General features: G+C 33.4%; 2 protein-coding genes across 4 annotated transcripts in view; both read left to right on the top strand.

The window, feature by feature from the left end:
- Cln7 (CLN7/MFS domain-containing 8) overlaps positions 1–7,321 on the top strand; it is a 63,067-nt gene extending 55,746 nt beyond the window's left edge. The window contains exon 8 of the mRNA XM_081993068.1: positions 7,184–7,321. Coding sequence (XP_081849194.1) covers positions 7,184–7,297 — 114 coding nt within the window. The 3' untranslated portion in view covers positions 7,298–7,321. The remainder of the gene's footprint in view (positions 1–7,183) is intronic.
- A 5,999-nt stretch (positions 7,322–13,320) lies between these two features.
- LOC145728367 (uncharacterized) lies at positions 13,321–20,444 on the top strand. 3 transcript variants are annotated; one of them, XR_014178074.1, is made up of 3 exons: positions 13,321–13,903; positions 13,963–19,773; positions 19,851–20,444. XR_014178074.1 is itself a non-coding variant. In XM_081978540.1 (3 exons), exon 3 carries the CDS (start codon positions 17,621–17,623, stop codon positions 18,665–18,667), a length of 1,047 nt encoding a protein of 348 aa, XP_081834666.1. In that variant the 5' UTR covers positions 13,321–13,738; positions 13,789–13,903; positions 13,963–17,620; the 3' UTR covers positions 18,668–20,444. The 3 variants fall into 3 exon arrangements, 2 of the variants coding, with proteins under 2 accessions (XP_081834666.1, XP_081834650.1); XM_081978540.1 differs by having other exon boundaries at positions 13,321–13,738; positions 13,789–13,903; positions 13,963–20,444; XM_081978524.1 differs by having other exon boundaries at positions 13,963–20,444.

The raw sequence follows: 20,444 nt of genomic DNA, 5'->3' as shown, positions 1-20,444 counted from the left end.
AACACAAAAATAATACAAATATATTCACAATTTTTATTGAAATAATCTTAGAAGAAAAAATATTTTTATCAACTAAACAAAAAATAACAAACAATGCCGCTGTAATGGCCCGATCTTTTCACAATCCAAATTCATAATTTAATTGTTTGTAACACATAATAAACAAATAAATTATTTTCATTATGCTTAAAATGCAGTCATCATCACTCCGAAACTCTTAGCTTGCTGTTTATCAAAATAAAAACAAAGCTTGTTTAAGTAAGTTAAGTTTCTTAAAACTCTTAGGTAATTGGTACACTTGAAATCACAGAGTCAGAGCCCAACGAAATTTGTATTAATGACTAACAAGTCAGATCTGAATGATTTACGTTGGCCGAAAGCTCTGAACACCTTGCTGAAACTTTTTCTGACACTCTCCTGTGGATCTTAGCTTCCATGAAGAAGTCAAGAGTTTTCTCAAAAACGAATAAAGGTATAAGAGTTGTTGTCTGAAATAAGGGCTGATCTTTGGCCAGAAGGGTTTTAGTTTCTGAGGACTCCCCATTACTATGTTTAGATTGGTCTCCAATCTCCAAATCAATTCGAGCTTTGGCTATTTTACAATCATCATACAACATTTAAAACAGAAATCAACAATTTTAATGCCAGAACGCAAGAACGGTACAACTCTCGTTTCTGGAAAATCCCAATTGTAGGAACAGTGAAAGATTGAAAACAAAATAACCTTTTGACATTTCTTAAGTATCCCAGAAACTCTGACCACACGGTAACATTCATTTCTAAACATTCAAGACTCATAAGTATCCATAGAAAACCCTGATCTTTGTTTGATGCTTTCCTTCAGAATATCCAAAATCGAATTTTCTTCAAATAATCACAGGAAACCCTATTTTCTTTATATCTCTAAATATTGTAATTTTTATCTATTAAATTACAGAACATATATTAAACTTAAGTGTAAAAACATGTTTTATACTTAAGTATAGGTTCTGTAATTTCTTAGTTAATAACGACAATCGTTTGGAATGTAAAGAATATAAAATTCCCTGTAACAATTTGAAGAAAATTTTATTTTAGTTATTCTGAAGAACAGAATCAGACAAAGACCAAAGTTCCCTACGAATACATCTGAGTATTGAGTGTTCAGAATGGAATGTGACCGTGTGATCAGGGTTTCTGGGACATTTAAGGAGTGTGAGAGACTTATTTTGTTTTGAATAATTCACTGCTCTTAATGTTGGGATTCTCTAGAAATGAGATTTCTATGGTGTTGTGGCTTTAAATTCGTTCGTTTTTGTTTTAAGTGTTGTGTAATTGTAAAATGGCCGAAGCTAGAATTGATCCAAAGACGGAAGACAAAGCTAAACATAACTATGTAGAGCCTTCAGACATTGAAACCCTTCCGGCAGAATATGATCCCTTACTTCAAACACAGACTCTAATATCTCCGAGATTTCTTGACGTAAGGCTTGACACCTTCATGACAGCTATTGTCCGGAGGAGATTGTCGAAAAGATTGAGCAATTTGTTCAGAGTTTTCGGCCAGTGTAAATGCGGTTAACCTTCTTGCTGAGAATGTGGTATGTAATATTATCGATTTCTTGTTATTGAAAAAGGAGGGACCGTGAAATTGCTGCAAAGAGATATCATTTTCATAACTAACTACATGGACTATGCGGAAATCGAGTATTGGGGAAAAATAATGTGCATTTCGCAAACTTTAAGATCATGAGTTGATGATGGTTTTAGATTTATTTGTGAACTAAACTTCGACATACAGGGTGTTTCGGGAGGAAAGGGAAATATTTTGGGAATGCGTTCAGGAGGTTAAAATAAGATAAATGAACCCATATTGTTTAATCCAAACAATTAATTTAATTTAAACAATCCTTAAGCAATTAGGCGTACCACTCGACAGATTAACAGCTGGTATTGAAGTTGGTGGGGGTATTTTCGAAAATATTCTAAATTAGTTTACTTTTGTTGTTGAGACCACAATTATTTGTTTCTATTGCTTTTAAATGAAAAACAGTCACAAAAAACTTAAGGACCGATTATTTCAGCAACGGTTAAGAATCGGATTAAAGAATATGAGTTCATTTATCTTATTTTAACCTCCTGAACGCATTCCCAAAATATTTACCTTTCCTGCCGAAACACCCTGTATATGAATGGAATAAGTGTAAATTCGGAATGTTTTACCATATAAAAAATTTAATAAAAAATGAAGAAGAAGGGAATAAAATACGGCATACTGTTTAGTTGTAGTTTATATCCACCAAATGACGATTATTCGATATAAAATCTCTGGAAATCGAGAAGGCGAATAAGCAAGAAGACGTCGGAAATAGCACCAGATATATGTAGCTAGTAGTAGGCAGTACTAATTTTAGTATTTAGTTAGTTATACGGTTAAATAGTTGGAAATTTTAATAAATGTTTCAAATTAAACTCTGATTCATGTAAATGTTCTTTTTTATCTGCTAGTTAAAAGCTAATGTAATTTTTCAATTGTGTTCAGTGGCACATTAGTTTATAATAGCTTCCAAATGTAACTCGGTCAATAATGGTACATTTATAATGTAAGTAGTGGAAAAAAATATATTATTTGAGAACCGAACGGGCACAAAGTAATAATTAGGTTAAAACGTGTAATTCCAAGATTCACAACAACGCGGTTCCTCTGACAAAGGAGAACTGATATCTAATTCTAGATTATTTTGCTTAATATATTCACTTATGTCCATGTAACGAAAATACATCAAGTCCTCTAAGTTGGCAAAAACTTTTAGCTGAGGACAGCTATCTATAATCATTTCCGCGGTTTTCATATCCATATTGAAAGCAGGCGATATTCTTAGTTCTGTCAAGAACTTCATTGGATTATTCCTTAAAATATTTTGGAAATTTGTAAAATTCACAAATTCGACGGAGTACATATGGACGTATTTGATGTTAACGGCTTTGCTAAGAATAAGGTTTAGGGGATTTTCGCAGAAGAATACTCTCCAAAATAGACTTTCTAATTTAGCAAAGGAGTGGGGCTCTGACACGGTGACAGATTCATCTTTCCTAATATTAGTTATGTCATGGAAAACTAAACTTCTTAAATTAGGACAATAGTTTCCAATTTTCACTATAGAGTCGAATGAAATTGATCGAAAGTTTTCCAAATGAAGGTGATCTAGGTTTTCACCAATTACCTTAATAACTTGTGTAAAGCTTTGTGAAATCTGATAACTTCCAAAAAGTCTCAATTTTCTTAAACAACTGAAATGTATAAGCCGACTGAAATCTACAGTTTTATGGATATTGTTATTGATAGTTAAAGATAAACACTCAAGCTGTGGGAAAAATTTGACCAGCAAGCTTAATGTTTCGGCTTGCATTTCTTGTATAATTAACCTTTTAATATGATTGTACGGTGGCTGATCGAGATACTTAACAATAGTTTTCATGTTGTCACATTTACCGATATCTTGTAAATTTGGCAGATGTGAAATCAAACGAGCATATCCCTCTTCCGATATTGACGTGCCATACAGCTGTATTTTTTGTAATCGTTTGCATTTAAGCAAATAGTCAACACTTTGACAAGTAGTCGACCAAGATGCAGCAATATCAATAGAGCGGATTTGTAAACAATTTTCCGATATAGCCTTAACAATGTCGTCGTTACAGTAAAAGAATATGCAAACATGGCGTAAATTTGTCATAGTTTTAATACCGCTTAAAATTTTTCTTTGACGATCTGCAAAAATTGGGCCCTCTTCAAAAGACGTCAAATTTAGTGCCACTAAACCAGTCAATTTCGATAAATTATTATCAATAATATCATGAATTTCGTAAGGCCATTGCGGTAGGTACAGGTGTCTTAACTTACGATTCAAAATTACCTCAATTAATTTAACCGCTGCTTGAGTTTCGGATAGCCCTACGTATGGTGCCCAGGTGTCTTCTTCATATCTTTCTACAAGCTCCTCAAAAGCCTGTATCACCTCAAAGACAAGTGAATCATATAAGTTTACCGGAACGTATGTTAGCAGGGCGTCGCTAAGATAGTTTAAGAGTTTTTGGAATCGTGGTTTGCTCCAATGATCCGACTCAATTTTGGATGGCAGGCTGATCAATGAAGTCGTGATGGTTTTCAGACTCATCATCTCCAACCTTGGGACCTCTTTGATTTGCGGCATGGTCTGAAACAACCAAAATCCTATAAATAATGAATTGCTGCATAATTATTGAATCAGTTTCAATACACGTAACCAAACGATTATTTTCAAATAAAATGAATAAACAGACGAAAGAAAAACGAGGACGAAAAATTTTGAAAGTTTAGAACAAGTCAGCAGCGTGCTAATCTAATTAAAATAATTTCAATGCTCTAGCTCTTCCTGATGTTATATATTATTACATTACGAAAATTCCTGACACTCATCTAAATTCAACTGTTTTGAATTGAAGTCTAAAAATGAAATTTTCAAAATTTGGAGTGCTATAGCTCCAGAATGAGATAGAACCAAAAGGTTTGTATGTTTCTATCTTAACTTTTTATTGCTTTTTGCATTATGACATTAGCAAGCATTCAGCAAGAGATTATCAATGCCCTGTTTACCAACAAAGGATTACATAATATCAAAGCAACATAAATTTCTCTTCAAGCCAGTCGGTTTTTCTAAAACAACAATTTCGGTCAAAAGGCACGTCTAAAAAGTCTGTAAAATCAATCCACCAAAACGTTTAATCTCTGGAAAATGCTGTTGACCGCATCAATGCTACATTAACGTTAAATGAAGATTGTGAACTACTTGTATGCATAAGTAAATATTGGAAATGAAATGAGCAGATGAAACAGTTAGCAATAGATAACGTTCAGTTAGTGCCAATGGTCTCCAGGGAAGAAGGGAGGCCCAGCAATATATTGCAAGAAAGTACTTAAATGTAAGTCTAGAACAAAAATAAACAATTTCTCAATTACCTAGTGGGGTGTTTGATATCCTAAGCATATGATTTGGAAGAAAAAGTTGGATAAGTTTTAATAAAGGTAATATAATAAAATGGTTTAAATCTTACATCAATAACAAAAGACAAATGGTCAGAGTGATTTTCTTGTTAATTTTTTCTAATGATTGCACAAGTTGTTCATGGTATTTATTAATACTTTGTGGCTGTTAATGAATTCATCCAGCCAGACTATGATTAAATATTCTTGGAATAAATTATCTTATTTATCTCTATTCATACATACATAACAAAAGAAGAAAGTACTTTTTTTGATAAATTCAAAAAATGTTGCAATTGTAATTAACTTCCATTTTGCGCTAATAAAAACTGGGGTGCAAGAACATTAAATTTGCATGTGCACCCCGCGACTTGCGTGCAAGTTGAATCTGTATACATACAACTTGCATGCAAATCCATGTTTACACGTTCAAATTTAATTTACTTGCACAACACAGAAGTTTCCATTAAAGCAGTTAACTCTTTAAATGTGTAAACTCTCCTTTTAAAAGGTACCTAACTAATTAAAAACATGTTTACAGCCAGACTTACGTTCTTTGCGGTAGGAGATTCAGAATATACAATTCAAAATTTCAGATAGTTTTCAAATTCTAGAACAACTTTGCACCAGATCTAGCACTTTTCAGTTGAAAGGTTGTACTAAGACTGTTTCGTACTGTCGTAGTTTTACCTTAAAAGCTTCTAGGTAAAAAAACCCAGGATACAAAGAATGAATCATGCCAAGCTGTAAATAAGATTGCTCTGCCAGGAAGAACCATAAAAATAAAAAGCCCTAATAAACAGAGACCCTGTTATTCATATTCTGTCTAGACTAATTACACCATTCATTTTAACATAAATTAATGATGGTAACTATATGCTCATCTCCTTAAATCTATCTCCACCATAGCAACAAAAGAATTATCATTACGTGTTTGATCGTGTTCCTATCTTATACAGATTAAAGCAAAGTTTAGCCATAAAAAAACATATTTTTTTAAGTAAATTGCCTTTTGGTTTTTACTTCCAAACAACTTCAGTTGTTGTCTGAACTGAAAGTTTTAAGATCTAAGTGTAAGCACAAACTAGAATACATATGTGACATACATATGGATGTCTCCTGAATATTTGTTCCAAAATCTGTTAATTAAAGTTATTCTCATTATTAATCTGGTACATTTTTTAAAAACACTCAAATTTGATTCGTACTGGAACATTTTTTCAAGTCATATACCAGTGTGTAATATACAGGGTGTCCATTAAAACTACGTCAAATTTCTTATTTTTAAATTGACAACTCATCATTTTATGTAAATTTGTCTGAATCTTCACGTAAATTTGATATTACATTAACGTATTAGAACTTTGAAAAATTTCGCACTTTCATCAAAATCTTAAATTTTAGTAGACACCTTTTTCAAAAAATTTAAATGTTTTTTTTTTATTTTACAGCATTTGCCATTATTTACCAATGTCTATAACAGAAAGATGATTTTTTGTTTTTCAAATCAAAGTGTCTTGTCAAGAAAACCATTAGGTAGACTACTAATATTGGCGTTTAATTGAAACACTAGATTTCTGAATTCTATTTGTTTTTAAAAATGGAATGTTGTATTGAACCAGAACAATAAAACATGATTTATGTGGAAATGAATGATAATTTAGATTTTGGCAAATTACATTTAAAATAAGCAAGTTAGGCCACCCTGTAAAGAATCATTCACTATAAATTACCCACTCTTTATCATCGTTATTATTACTCCTAGAAAAAAAAGTTGTATATGAAAATTGTATAATTTTACGTACATTTTCTTAAGCTGTTTTTGTGTATTGTATTTTAATGTAACTTGGTAGAATTGTCCAAAAAATTAATCATAATCGGGTGCAGGTAAATTGAGATCAAAACTATTAAGCATCAAAAATCAACATGCATTAATAGCTTTTTTTTTTCATTAAAAAGTTGCCCTTTCCAAAAAAACAATAGCATAACTTTGTAAATGAAAGTGTGCCATAGAAAACATGTTATTAACATTTTGTAAGCATTATGCAACAGTGCAAACAACAAATAATGAACAATGAAAGCAGTACAAAAAAGTTATTTTTTGAAAAGTTATACCACAGGTTATACCAAACTTATAATTATTATGATAATGCTTTGCAACTAGACTTACCTTCTTTGCAGGAGCAGATTCAGAACACAGAGTTAAGAATTTCAAATAATTGGAAAAAGCTGGAACAACTTTACACCAATACTAGTACTTTCCAGTTGAGTGGTTGTACTGAGACTGTTTTGTAGGAAACGGAGTGTTACGAAAAGCCTCTAGGACACGAAACTCAGGTACAATAACGGCATCACCAAACAATGCAAAAAAAGAAACCATGCAAAACTACCTTTTCTTTATGGAGCCAGTTAAGTTGTAAATAAGATTGCAAGAAAGGAATCAATAAAAATAAAGAGCTGTAATAAAAGGACATTTTATGATTCATATTTTGTCTAGACTAGGTATAGTTGGAATTTTACCTTTCTTAAATGACGTCCGTTTTTGGCATCGTGATTTCTCACGTATACCTACAACACGTGAAATGGAAGATTTTAAGAATGGAAGAACATAATTAAATGGCAAAGTTATAAAATGTCGTGCAAGGGGAAAACACCATTCCTAATCGAAAATGTTCTATTTTTTCGAATACGAAAAAGAGTCAAGAAGTTATCATTGATTGCTACAATAATATTATGTACTTTGAGAGTGTCCTACCCTATGTTGACTCAAAAAGAAAAATCGGAAAATGTCGATTAGAAAAACCAAAATAACTATTTTTTTATACATTTATGAAGAACACAATCAGAGATGAAATTGAAATTTTTGAATACTTGTGACGAAATTAAGTATGTTTGATGAGATATTCGCGTTGATAGAGCTGCTTTTTTATGGCGGTACTTAACGTGTCATACTGTATCTGTAACTATAATCAATCGTATAGTATGAAAAAAGAATGAAAAGAATGATCCTGAATGGGGAGATTCAAAAAAAACTGACCTCCCTAAGGCTTTCAATTGGGTTATCATATGTACTGCCGTCATATTGGTATTTACACAACAAAGTTATCTTCTTATACTAATTTTAACAAATAATAGTATAGCTAAACAAAATAGATTCAAATTCGACTTTTTTTCCGACATTATTGCAAATATCTCAAAAACCACCTAAGTTAGTAATCTGAAATTTTTGTGACGCATTTTTGCTATCTATGCACTTCATGTCGTGCAACGTACCTACCAGATATTTTAAAATGTTTAAAATATATACCAGATATTTTAAACATCTGTCTATTTATTGCAACTTGTTTTGAAATCATCACCTACAGAGCACCCATTTAAAAAGCTTCTATAATAGCTATTCATGATATGAGTGTTAAAAGTGTTTTTAAGGCATACATGTGAGAGTTTCTGCAATTCGCATAAATGCCTTAAAAACACTTTTAACACGAATACTATACAGTATTTTTTTCTACAAACGCATTAAAAATTTCAATGATTCTTTGTATTTGAGAAATTCTTTTTCTGCAAACAATCAAACCATTTGTCAATTCCATAACGATCATTGTAGCCCTCAAAAAATTAATTTGTTTGAGAGCTTTCAACCAATTTTAAAAATTTTGTGAAAAATTATTAATATTAAAATAATAATTTATTTTTTAATACGTGTTAATATGAACTTCGTCACATAAATGAATAAAGAAAGTGCCATGGAACAGATTGATGAGGCTGCCACGTTGGTCCAAGAAGTCCCTACAATAGTACGAAATAGCATTTAATTATTTGTTTACTTTTAACAGTGCTTGAAAACGCTTCTTTAAAGCAGTTAAAATGCTATTTTAATCCGTTTGTAGAAAAAAGTTTTAAAGCATCCATATTATGTTTACAAGAATTTTAGTTGGATATTTTTTCTAGAATCTATGATGAAAGGAGGAAGGAGCATACTCATTTAGATTTTTCGAGAATTTTATCAATTTTGAGAAATTTGTCTCTCACCGGCTTCAAATTCTTTTTTCTTACAAAAAACCTAGTTTGTTTTCTAGGAATATCTGCAAATTAAATAAGTAATAATATTAAAATAAAAACTCAAAATAAATAGTCATAATTATTTTAATTTCAAAACCAGACTTACAATTATTTATTAACGCATACGTTATAAATGAGTTTTTGGTACATTCTACTTAACTTTAACAAAGTGAGGTAGAACGGTTTTGAGGAACAATATTACTTTTAATAGCGCTTTTACTCTTGATTTAAATGTTTATATTCATATAAAGGATTCACTTTTACTAAACCTAATTAACAATGGTAATATTTAATATTTAAAATTAGTAACATTACAATGGGCCTGTCCCACAATTTTTTATTTCATAACTACAAAGACAGATTGAAAATATTATACCCGTATTTTTTTGTTTTCAAAAATATTAAGTCTAAATAGAAAAAAAAATGATGATAAAACCTACATTAATCTCACGTTTAAAACGCCCGTCGCCGGTGACGTACTACACTATCAACCAATCAGCGACAAGAAGTGAAACAGTTGGCGTGCAACAGCCAATAAAATCGCCCAGAATTACGTACGTCACATGCGCGCCAAAACAGATCTTTTAAATTTAATGGACAAATTAAAACTAATGTAGGAATATTTACGACCATAATTTTTTCTTCAAGAATATGAAAAATTAGTTTTTTGATCCTATTCTTTCGATTCCAGTCATTAAAACAAAAATTTATGATATGTGGGATAGGCCCATTGGCAAAAACTACAAACACATTAAAGAAACAAACAAACCTATAATATTCTAGATAATATCTAAACAAACAAGAATGTACAAACATAATACAAATATATTAACCATTTTTTTATTAACTATATTTTATTAATTAAAAATATTTTTATTAACTAAACAAAAAATAACAAACTATGCCGCTGTAATAACCCGACCTTTTCACAATGAAAATTCATAACTTAATTGTTTGTAACACATAATGCACAAACAAGTAATTGTTCAGTATACTAAAAATGCAGTCATTATCATTCCGAAACACTTAGCTTGCTGTTTATTAAAAAAAAACAATTTTTGTCTAAGTAAGTTTAGTTTTTAAAAACTCTTAGGCAATTGGTACACTTGAAATCACAGAGTCAGAGCCCATCAAAATTTGTATTAATGACTAACAAGTCATAGATCTGAATGAACTCACTCAATGTGACCAATTCAACGATTATACCTGTTTGTATTACTACTTTTCACTAAGTTTCCACCTTTTTTTCTGAGGCAGCATTCTTTACATAATATGTATCAATTATTTCAGAACTCTTCTTCTGTCATGTCCGTTTGTAACCGGCAATGCGCGTTACGTGGATTTTCAGCATGATTTTTTAAAGTCATTTACCAGCAAAAACAAGAATTCAATTCGATAATAAATATTATTGATTCGTGTTTACTTTACACGAAGCTTTACCGCATCTACGTTGAGCTCTGAACACCTTGCTGAAACTTTTCCTGACACTCTTCTGTGGATCTTAGCTTCCATGGAGAAGTCGAGTGTTTTCTCAAGAAAGAATGAAGATATAAGAGTCGTTGTCTGATATAAGGGCTGATCTTTGGTCGGAATGGTTTTAGTTTCTGAGGACTCCCCATTACTATGTTTAGATTGGTCTCCAGTCCCTAAATCAATTCGAGCTTTGGCTATTTTACAATCACACAACATTTAAAACAGAAATCAACAAATTGAATGCCAGAACGCAAAACGGTACAACTCTCATTTCTGGAGAATCCCAACAGTAGGAACAGTGAAAGATTAAAAACAAAATAACCTTTTGACATTTCTTAAGTATCCCAGAAACTCTGACCACACGGTAACATTCATTTCTGAACATTCAAGACTCATAAGTAACCATAGAAAACCCTGATCTTTGTTTGATGCTTTCCTTCAGAATACCCAAAATAGAATTTTCTTCAAATAATCACAGGAAACCCTATTTTCTTTATATCTCTAAATATTGTAATTTTTATCTATTAAATTACAGAACATATATTAAACTTAAGTGTAAAAATATGTTTTATACTTAAGTATAGGTTCTGTAATTTCTTAGTTAATAATGACAATCGCTTGGAATGTAAAGAATATAAAATTCCCTGTAACAATTTGAAGAAAATTTTATTTTAGTTACTCTGAAGAACAGAATCAGACAAAGACCAAAGTTCCCTACGAATACATCTGAGTATTGAGTGTTCAGAATGGAATGTGACCGTGTGATCAGGGTTTCTGGGACATTTAAGGAGTGTGAGAGACTTATTTTGTTTTGAATAATTCACTGCTCTTAATGTTGGGATTCTCCAGAAATGAGATTTCTATGGTCCTTGTGTTGTGGCTTTAAATTCGTTCGTTTTTGTTTTAAGTGTTGTGTAATTGTAAAATGGCCGAAGCTAGAATTCATCCGAAGACGGAAGACAAAGCTAAACCTAACGATGTAGAGCCTTTAGGCATTGAAACCCTTCCGGCAGAATATGATCCCTTACTTCAAACACAGACTCTAATATCTCCGAGCTTTCTTGAAGAAACGCTTGACTCCTTTATAACAGCTATTGTCCGGAGGAGATGGTCGAAAAGATTGAGCAATTTGTTCAGAGTTTTCGGCCAATGTAAATGCGGTAAATCTTCTTGCTCAGTATGTGGTAAGTAGTATTATCGATTTCCTGTTATTGATAAAGCAGGGACCGTGAAATTTTCTGCAGAAAGATATCATTTTGATAACTACATGGACTAAGCGGAAGTCGAAATGTTTTACCATCTAAAAAATTTAAAAAATGAACAAGAAGGGAATAAAATACAGCATACTGATTAGTTGAAATGCAGTTTATGACCACCTACTGATATTCATTTGACTTGAAAATGTCAAAGATTGCCATGTCCTTTATAACCGGTAAAGGGCCATACTGCGTGTAAGATGGATCTGCAGGAATTTTTAACGTTACGATCTTCGGGATAGTAGTCGTAACATAAATTGCATATGTCACATGTCTTAATAGACATTGACATGATTATTTACCTAAGTCAATAATATTACTTTTATTGTTGTGTTTGTGCCAGACTAGAACTAGAACTGGAATTCTGACCTATTTCAACAATGACCATTAAGGTAGAGAAAACGAATTTCTCAAGTTACTAATCGGTCAATGATGGTATGTTTATCATGTTATATTATAGAAAAAATTATATTATTTGAAAAGTGAAAGAGCACAAAATAATAAGTAGGTTATAACGTGTAATTTCAAGATTCACAACAACGCGGTTCATATGGCACAGGAGAACTGATATCTAATTCGAAATTATTTTGCTTAATATATTCCCTTATGTCGGTGTAGTAACGAAAACACATGTCCAAATTGGCAAAAACTTTTAGCTGGGGACAGCTATCTATAACCATTTCCGCGGTTTTCAAATCCATATTGTGAGCACGTGATATTCTTAGCTCTGTCAAGAACTTCATTTCATTAATTCGTAGAATATTTTGAAAATTTGTAAAATTCACAAACTCGAGGGAGTCCAATAGGACGTATTTGATGTTAACGGCTTTGATAAGAATAAGACTAAGCGAATTTTCGCAGAAGTGATGTACTCTCCAAAATAGACTTTCTAATTTAGCAAAAGAGTGGGGCTCTGACACGGTGACAGATTCATCTTTCCTAACATGAGTTATTTCATGGAAAACTAAACTTCTTAAATTAGGACAATAGTTTCCAATCTTTATTATAGAGTCGAATGGTATTGTTTGAATGTTTTCCAAATGAAGGTGATCTCGAAAGGAAGGAAATGACAAACAGTCTTCTCCACAATACTTTATTATGACCTTAGATGGTAAGGTCTGCTCAACAAGTTTCGGTCACATAAATGACCATCTTTAGGAGCTACAAGAATAACCTACTTTACTTGGTGTACCAGAAGTTAAAAGTTAAAAAACGAGAAAACATACCTCAAATCAGTCGATCAATGTGACTACTGTCTTTTTACAAGGGGAGAGACAGAGAGACCCATGTTATACCGAATTAGTGAATTTAACATAGTTCAATAGGCGAACAAAGCTGTAAAATTTAACACATGTAACATGAATTAAAAAGATTATGGGAAATTTAAATAGTTACCGCATTATGGAGAAAAAACTAACTCTAGCACATTAAATTAAAAGCAAAAAACTTAAACTAGACCCATTTTAAGGGCTGGGTGAGACCCTATGGGGAAAAAGAGTTTAAAACTTATACACCATCCGCAGAAGAGGCGATCAAACAGGAAACAAAATGGAGGTGCAAAAATTTTTACAAAAAATTCACATTGATAAGCCGTTAATTTGAAGGCAGAGGAGGAAACGTTTAAGAGGGGGTTACAATAAAATCAATAACTTAGCTGACAACAGGTAGATAGTTCTGCAACCCACAAAGCAATTGAAGATTAACAATAGAAAGGTTAAAAACCGCAACCATTCATACAGCAGGTAGTGAAGTTGAAAATAAACAATGCACCAAACCAGCAAACAGGTGGACAACGTATTAAGCCAGATGGGGGTGGCTAATAGGGGTTCAAACAAGGTGGTAAAACTCGAAGAAGTGACGACACCGACACACGCCACGGTGAGGGAGGGGATGGTGAAAGAGGAGGTGTTAGGGTTGCGTAAAAGGGTATGGGATGCATTAAAAGGTTAAGGACCTAAAAAAGAAGGTTGATGTATGGTTAAGCTGATCATTCAGGCAGGTGCACCCACTATCCCCAGAAGCCTTGTTAATCTCAAGCACCTCAAGGTGGTTAAAGAGCCTGCCCTTACCACACACATGCAGAATCTTGAAACCCTGTTCGGTGTTGAAGGTATGATCATTCTGACGGAGATGTCGAGAGAAATTAGATTTCATATAAGTGGTATTTAGGTTGGGGTTGTTGGTGAACTTCAAGTACTCCCGAGTGTGTTCATGAATGCGAGTGGAGAACTTCCTGCCCGTCTGACCAACATAGAGAGCATTACATCCTGGGGTACAACAGGACAGTTGGTAAACGCCTGATTTATGGAGTTAGGGAGTAGGATCTTTGGAGTGGGAAAGGAATTATCTGGAGGTGTTGGAGACTTTGAAGCAAATATTCATGTTATTTAACCTGAAAATGTTTTTAATATGAAGTGACAGTGGACCCAAAAAGGGGATGGAAAAGAATTTTGGGTTTACAGGTTTTCTGAATGTAGATAGATACACAATCTTTATTTTTTCATACGAAAAAAAGGCTATCGACCACACGTGGTCTTTCTGCCTATGTTTACAGATTTTTAGTTATTTACAATCTTATTTCTAATCAATATTTACAATTATAGATAAAAAAAAAAAAAAAAAAGAATTCTATTGGAAGTGCTCCAACAGGGTGGATGCGGGAAAGAGGTAACGGGATTGTCTAGTTGGTCTTGTTAAGCACAGTGGAGTAATTATAGTCCAGTTGTGTGGGTTGTTTTTCCATTTGTTTTGGAGTTGTACGAGTCTGTCAGTTATTTTGGTCACGTTTGTACGTTCATAGAGAAGTTGGTTGGATGGGTTGTGTAGTGGGTTTTCTGGGTGTCTTATTTTGGTTATTAGTCTTAGAGCAATCTGTTCCGTTGTTTGTATGTGTTGTTTAGTTTTCGGAGTTGAGTTTGCCATTAGCATGTTTCCATAGTCTATAAGTGGTCTACAGATGGATTTGTAAATTTGTGTTGCAGTTTTGGTACTGATACCTTTATTTTTGTAAGTTAGTGATCTAAAATGTTTTGTTCTTTTAATGAGTTCAGTTCTTGTATTTTTTACATGTTTAGTAAATTTCATTTTGTTGTCTATAGTCATTCCTAAATATTTAATGTCATTTTTAGGGGTAGTTCTTTGACCATCTGCTGAAACAGTTGGTGAGTCCGGTGTAATTTTATGGTTGGAAAGTAGGAGTTGATTTTTAGTAGCGTTAGGTGTTAGTCTCCATTTGTAAAACCACGTCATTGTGCGATCCGCAATTGTCTGGAGTCTTTCTACTGCTTTTTTAGTAGTTTTATCATGTGTAACGAGTGCCGTGTCGTCCGCGTACTGTAAGATATAAGCTGTATCGTCTATGTGTTTTTTATTTTGAAATCGGTGGTTGTATATATCATGGCAGTAGATATTATATAAGAAAGGCGAAAGTGGTGAACCTTGCGGAAGCCCTTGTTCAGGACAAAATGGGAATGAGAAGGTATTGTCTATGCGTACCTCTAATTGTCTGTTGTTAAGTAGGTTTTTAATAATGTGAAGTAGATATTTTGGTGTCTTAAGCTCATGTAGTTTGTACAATAGTCCTTTATGCCAGACACTGTCAAACGCTTTGTTGATATCCATAAATAAGCATGCTGATTTTTTGTTATCTAAGTGTGTAGTTTGTAAGTTATTTGTTAATATGAAAAGTGGATGTATGGTCGAATGTTTTGGTTTAAAACCAAATTGGTATGATGGTATATGCTCACCGATCAATTGTTGTAGTCTGTTTTTAATAACATGTTCGAAAATTTTGCTTAGTACCGGAAGTAGAGTAATAGGTCTGTAGTTTTGTACTTGTGTGTTGTCTAGTCCATTTTTTGGTATAGGTATTATTAAACCGTTTTTCCACGAGTCGGGTATAGTGTTGTTTATGATGCAGTTGTTCATCTGTGTTAGTATTAGTTGGTGAGTCTCTGGAGATAGGCTTTTTAGAGTCTTGCTTTTGATGTTATCTTTTCCCGGAGCAGTGTTTTTGATGTGAGCAAGTGCTTCATCGTATTCAGAGTCTGTAATTAATTTATATGTGTAGTCAGATGAGTTGTTGAAATAGTCCAAGTACCAGTTGTTTACCAAGTCCCAGTTATCTTCATCAAAGTTAGGGTTTGTTGAAGTTTTAAATGCTTTTTGGAAGTGTTCGGCAAATGCATTTGCTTTATCTTGGTCTGTAAAAAGTTCATCTCCGTCCCTCTCGATTCTACCGACAGTACTTGTTTTTTTGTATTGTGATAGTTTTTTAATTTTTGTCCAGTAGGATTTTCCTTTGTCTTTTTCAATTTCTTGACATGCGTCTAACCATTTGTCCTGTCTGTACTGGTCTATTAGCGTCTTTATGTTCCTGTTAAGACTGTTAAGTGTTCGTTTTAAAGTGTCATCTTTAGTAGAGATGTAAGAACGGTACAGTTCCCTTTTGTGTTTAATGAGCCTTAGAATAAAGTTAGGTAAAGTGTGTCGGTAAAAGTTTTTTTTTTTTCGAGGTGTAAATGATTCTATTGCTGATGACAGTTCTTGTTGTAAACTTTCAATGGATATAGGTTGAGTTTGCGTCTGTATATAGTTGTGAACTTGACGCTTTACTTTGTCAGTGTCTGTTTTGGTTAGGTCTAATTTAGGTGTACCGTGGTTTTTGTTCGGGATAGGTAATGTTTGTTCTAGATCAAGTTGGAAAGTTATAGTTAAATGATCCGATCCCAGTTCGTTAGTGAGGTTTATATTACGTATATTGTTCCTAAGATTTTTGGTATGAATTAAAACGTCAGGTGTTGAGTCTTCATTATCAGGCATCAAGAAAGTTGGTGGTGTGTCTTGTTTCATAAAGTCAGAATTATCCAAAAATTGTTTCAGTTGTATTTTTTTAGTTTTGTTGAGATTTAGGTCTCCAATAATAATTGCGTATTTGTAGAGGCAGGCTTTAGTTAAAATATTTTGTTCAAGGGGTGAATGAGGATGTATGTAGGCTAGGAAAATATGGATTTTGTCGTTTAGGTAGGGTACGGTAAAATGAAGACAATCGTTAAGGGGATTGTTAAGGGAAGGAGGATTTGCTTTGCCTAATCGTAATTTTGGTTTAAGAAAAACGGTTGCACCACCTCTGGCATTGTTTATAGTATTGCCATGTTTGCATATATACTGCCAGTCTCGATAAGTTGGTGTCTGTCCCAGTTTTGTCTTAGTTTCTACGAACATACAGCAATCGATGTCGTTGCGCTCTATGTAGTTATAAACTACTTGTTTTTTATTGTTCAGTCCGTTAATGTTGCCGTAAAGTACGTTTATAGTGAATGTTCTATGTTTGTGACGGTTTGTTTAAGTTGGTCATGTGGCTTCTGAATGTATTAAATTCTTATTAACAAATTTTTTAAAATGGTTAAAATAAATTTTTTCTACGAATGTTTGCAAATAAGCTACTTTGCATACGTAAAAGTGTGTGCAAAGTGGCACTTTCCCGCACACTATGCGGGAAAAATTTTTTCCCGCACACTTTTTAAAATGCTGATTATACCTTGCAACAGTGGTTTTATATAGACTATTATACATAAAATCTGCTTAGAATTTTGCGTAGAATTCAAAAATGTAATAATATTCAGGGGTTTCATATAAAAAACACGACTTTTTTCACATTATTCTTCCGTACAGTTTAGGTAAATAAACCACCTTGTCTCTGTCTTTGAAAATGAGGCTTGTTTCCTTAGAAACCAAAGCTCATTGTCAAACAACGCATTTATATGCAATTTAAAGTCTACAACAGTGTTTATTCTTACTTATTTAAGTTAAAAAAACTATTTTAATAATGGATATCACTGAAGATGAACTTCCGGAAGATGTTCTAAAAGCCGCCAACATGGCTAGTTTGCAATTGCTGCCTCTCAAATCGCGAGAAAAATACGAGAAACAGTACGAGTTGTTTACCCAATGGTGCGAACAAAAGGGGATAAAAACCTTAAAGGAAGAGGTACTTTTAGCGTATTGTGTTACTTTAAGCAAAGAATTCAAACCTAACACAATGTGGTCAAAGTATTCAATGCTCAAAAATGTAATAAAAATAAAAAGAGACATCGATATTGGTGAATTTTATAAGCTCACTGCATTTCTGAAAAAGCAGAATGTTGGTTTTAAACCTAAAAAGCCGAAAATTTTTACAAAAGAAGAAATATTCAGTTTTATGAACTCCGCACCGGATGAAATTTACCTGTTAATTAAAGTTGCCACTATATTCGGACTTGCTGGTGCATGTCGAAGGGAAGAGCTAGCCAATTTAACCACTACAGATATTGAAGACAAAGGAAACCTCATAATTGTTAAAATTAGGGATTCCAAAAATCATACAGCAAGAAACTTTATAATATCAGAAGAAGTTCATAACGGAACCTACCTGCAACTGTACAGAAGATACACCGGCCTACGTCCAAAAAAGTCAAACAATCGTTTTTTCCTAGTTTACAGAAAGGGTAAATGTTTTTCGCAAAACGTTGGAGTAGACAGTTTTGGAAAAAAGCCTTCTGAAATAGCTATTTTTTTGAAGTTGCCAAATCCAGAACTCTACACAGGGCACAGTTATCGTCGATCATCGGCAACGTTCCTGGCCGATTCTGGAGAAGGAATCACTGACATAAAACGCTTGGGGGGTTGGAAATCGACTACGGTAGCTGAAGAATACATTGATGAATCCACAAGTTATAAAAAAGGATTAAGTAACAAAATTCTGACCTTCAATCCTAAAGAAAGTGAAGCAGTTCCAAGTACCAGTATTTTACCTTCAGTTGCTCAATCTGCGATCAATTTAAAAAACGCGACCAACTGTACATTTAACATTAATGTTGTTAATAACAATAAATAGTTATAAGTTGTTGTTTTTAATATCAATAAAAATTAAAAACAAAATGTATAGATATTTCATTCGTAGAAAAAATATTGTTCCTAACACGTGTGCAAAGTAGTTTTCCCGCACTTGAAACTTATCCGAACTCCGCTTCGCGTCGTTCGTCTAACTGCTTTTGCGTGTGGGAAAACATAACTTTGCACACTGAATAGGAAAACTACTATTATTTACTAATGTGTTGAAAATTATTATTGGTTGCTACTGTTCTGATCCAAGAAAGTTCTAAGTTAAAGTTTGTTTCAGACATTGGTATGTTAAATAGACGGTTAAAGAAACAGTTTAATGACGCAACCTTTTGATTAATTGGATGATTGGATTGGAAGGGGATTAAGCAGTCAGTGCTTGTGGGTTTGTGATAGATGGAGAACTCAATGTGGTTACAAGACCTGTAAAGCAAAATATCAAGGAAAGGTAGTTTATGGGATGACTCTAGTTCCATGGTGAATAAGATTGAATGGTGTAAATCATTAAGAAACATGAATAATTGTTGAAGGTCATCAAGAGACCCATCAAAAATACAAAAAATGTCATCCACATATCTTTTGAAAAAGAGTATTTTATTGAAGGAGGGGTAGGATTCTAGGGAATGTTCAATGTTGGACATAAAAATCTCTGCTAGCAGAGGGGAAAGGCATGAACCCATAGCCAGGCCCCCGGACTGTGAATAGAAGGTGTTGTTGAACTGGTTTGGTCCAGTACCAGAGCCACCAGGGTTAATAAGTCTTCTACCTGGAAAGGGTCCAGACCTTCTGAAGCGGACAACAAATCCTGGACCAAGTTTAAACAATCAGGTGGTGGGATGCTGGGAAAGAGGTTGGAAACATCGAAGGAGACCATGATTGCTGTGTCTGGGATGATTAAGTCTTTGAGTTGGGAGCAAAGTTCAAATGAATTTTTTATTGAGTATTTACTTTTAAATCCGGTGGTTTTAAGGATAATATCATTTAACCAGGCAGAAAGATGGTGGCAGGGAGAACCGCAAAAGGAAACCACTGGTCTGATGGGGATATTGGGTTTGTGGATTTTGGGAAGGCCATAGAGTTTGGGAACGGAAGGGTTGATAGGTATGATTACGCACTACGCAATTGCTTTTGTCAGCTTTTGTTACTATCAAATCGTTGTCTTTGACCTTTTTCTTTAGTGAGGACAAGTTCCTGTTTTCCATCTTGCTGCCGGCAGGAACCACTGAAGAGAGACCTCCTGCGTGAAACCTGTTAAGATGGACGGCGCAAGCAGATCGAACTGCACCTTGTGAAGCTTCAGGGAGACTTCTAGAAACTCTTTTAAGAGTTCTTTTAAACTCTTTTTCCCCATAGGGTCTCACCCAGCCCTTAAAATGGGTCTAGTTTAAGTTTTTTGCTTTTAATTTAATGTGCTAGAGTTAGTTTTTTTCTCCATAATGAGGTAACTATTTAAATTTCCCATAATCTTTTTAATTCATGTTACATGTGTTAAATTTTACAGCTTTGTTCGCCTATTGAACTATGTTAAATTCACTAATTCGGTATAACATGGGTCTCTCTGTCTCTCCCCTTGTAAAAAGACAGTAGTCACATTGATCGAATGCTTTTAGGTATGTTTTCTCGTTTTTTAACATCTCGTTTTTTAACTTTTAACTTCTGGTACACCAAGTAAAGTAGGTTATTCTTGTAGCTCCTGAAGATGGTCATTTATGTGACCGAAACTTGTTGAGCAGACCTTACCATCTAAGGTCATAATAAAGTATTGTGGAGAA

Source organism: Ips typographus, linkage group LG1 (genome assembly GCF_016097725.1).
Source record: "Ips typographus isolate SLU linkage group LG1, UJ_Ityp_2.0, whole genome shotgun sequence".
NCBI classification, from domain to species: domain Eukaryota; kingdom Metazoa; phylum Arthropoda; class Insecta; order Coleoptera; family Curculionidae; genus Ips; species Ips typographus.
The sequence above is the reverse complement of the archived record's forward strand: the minus strand, read 5'-3'. Positions and strand labels throughout refer to the sequence as shown.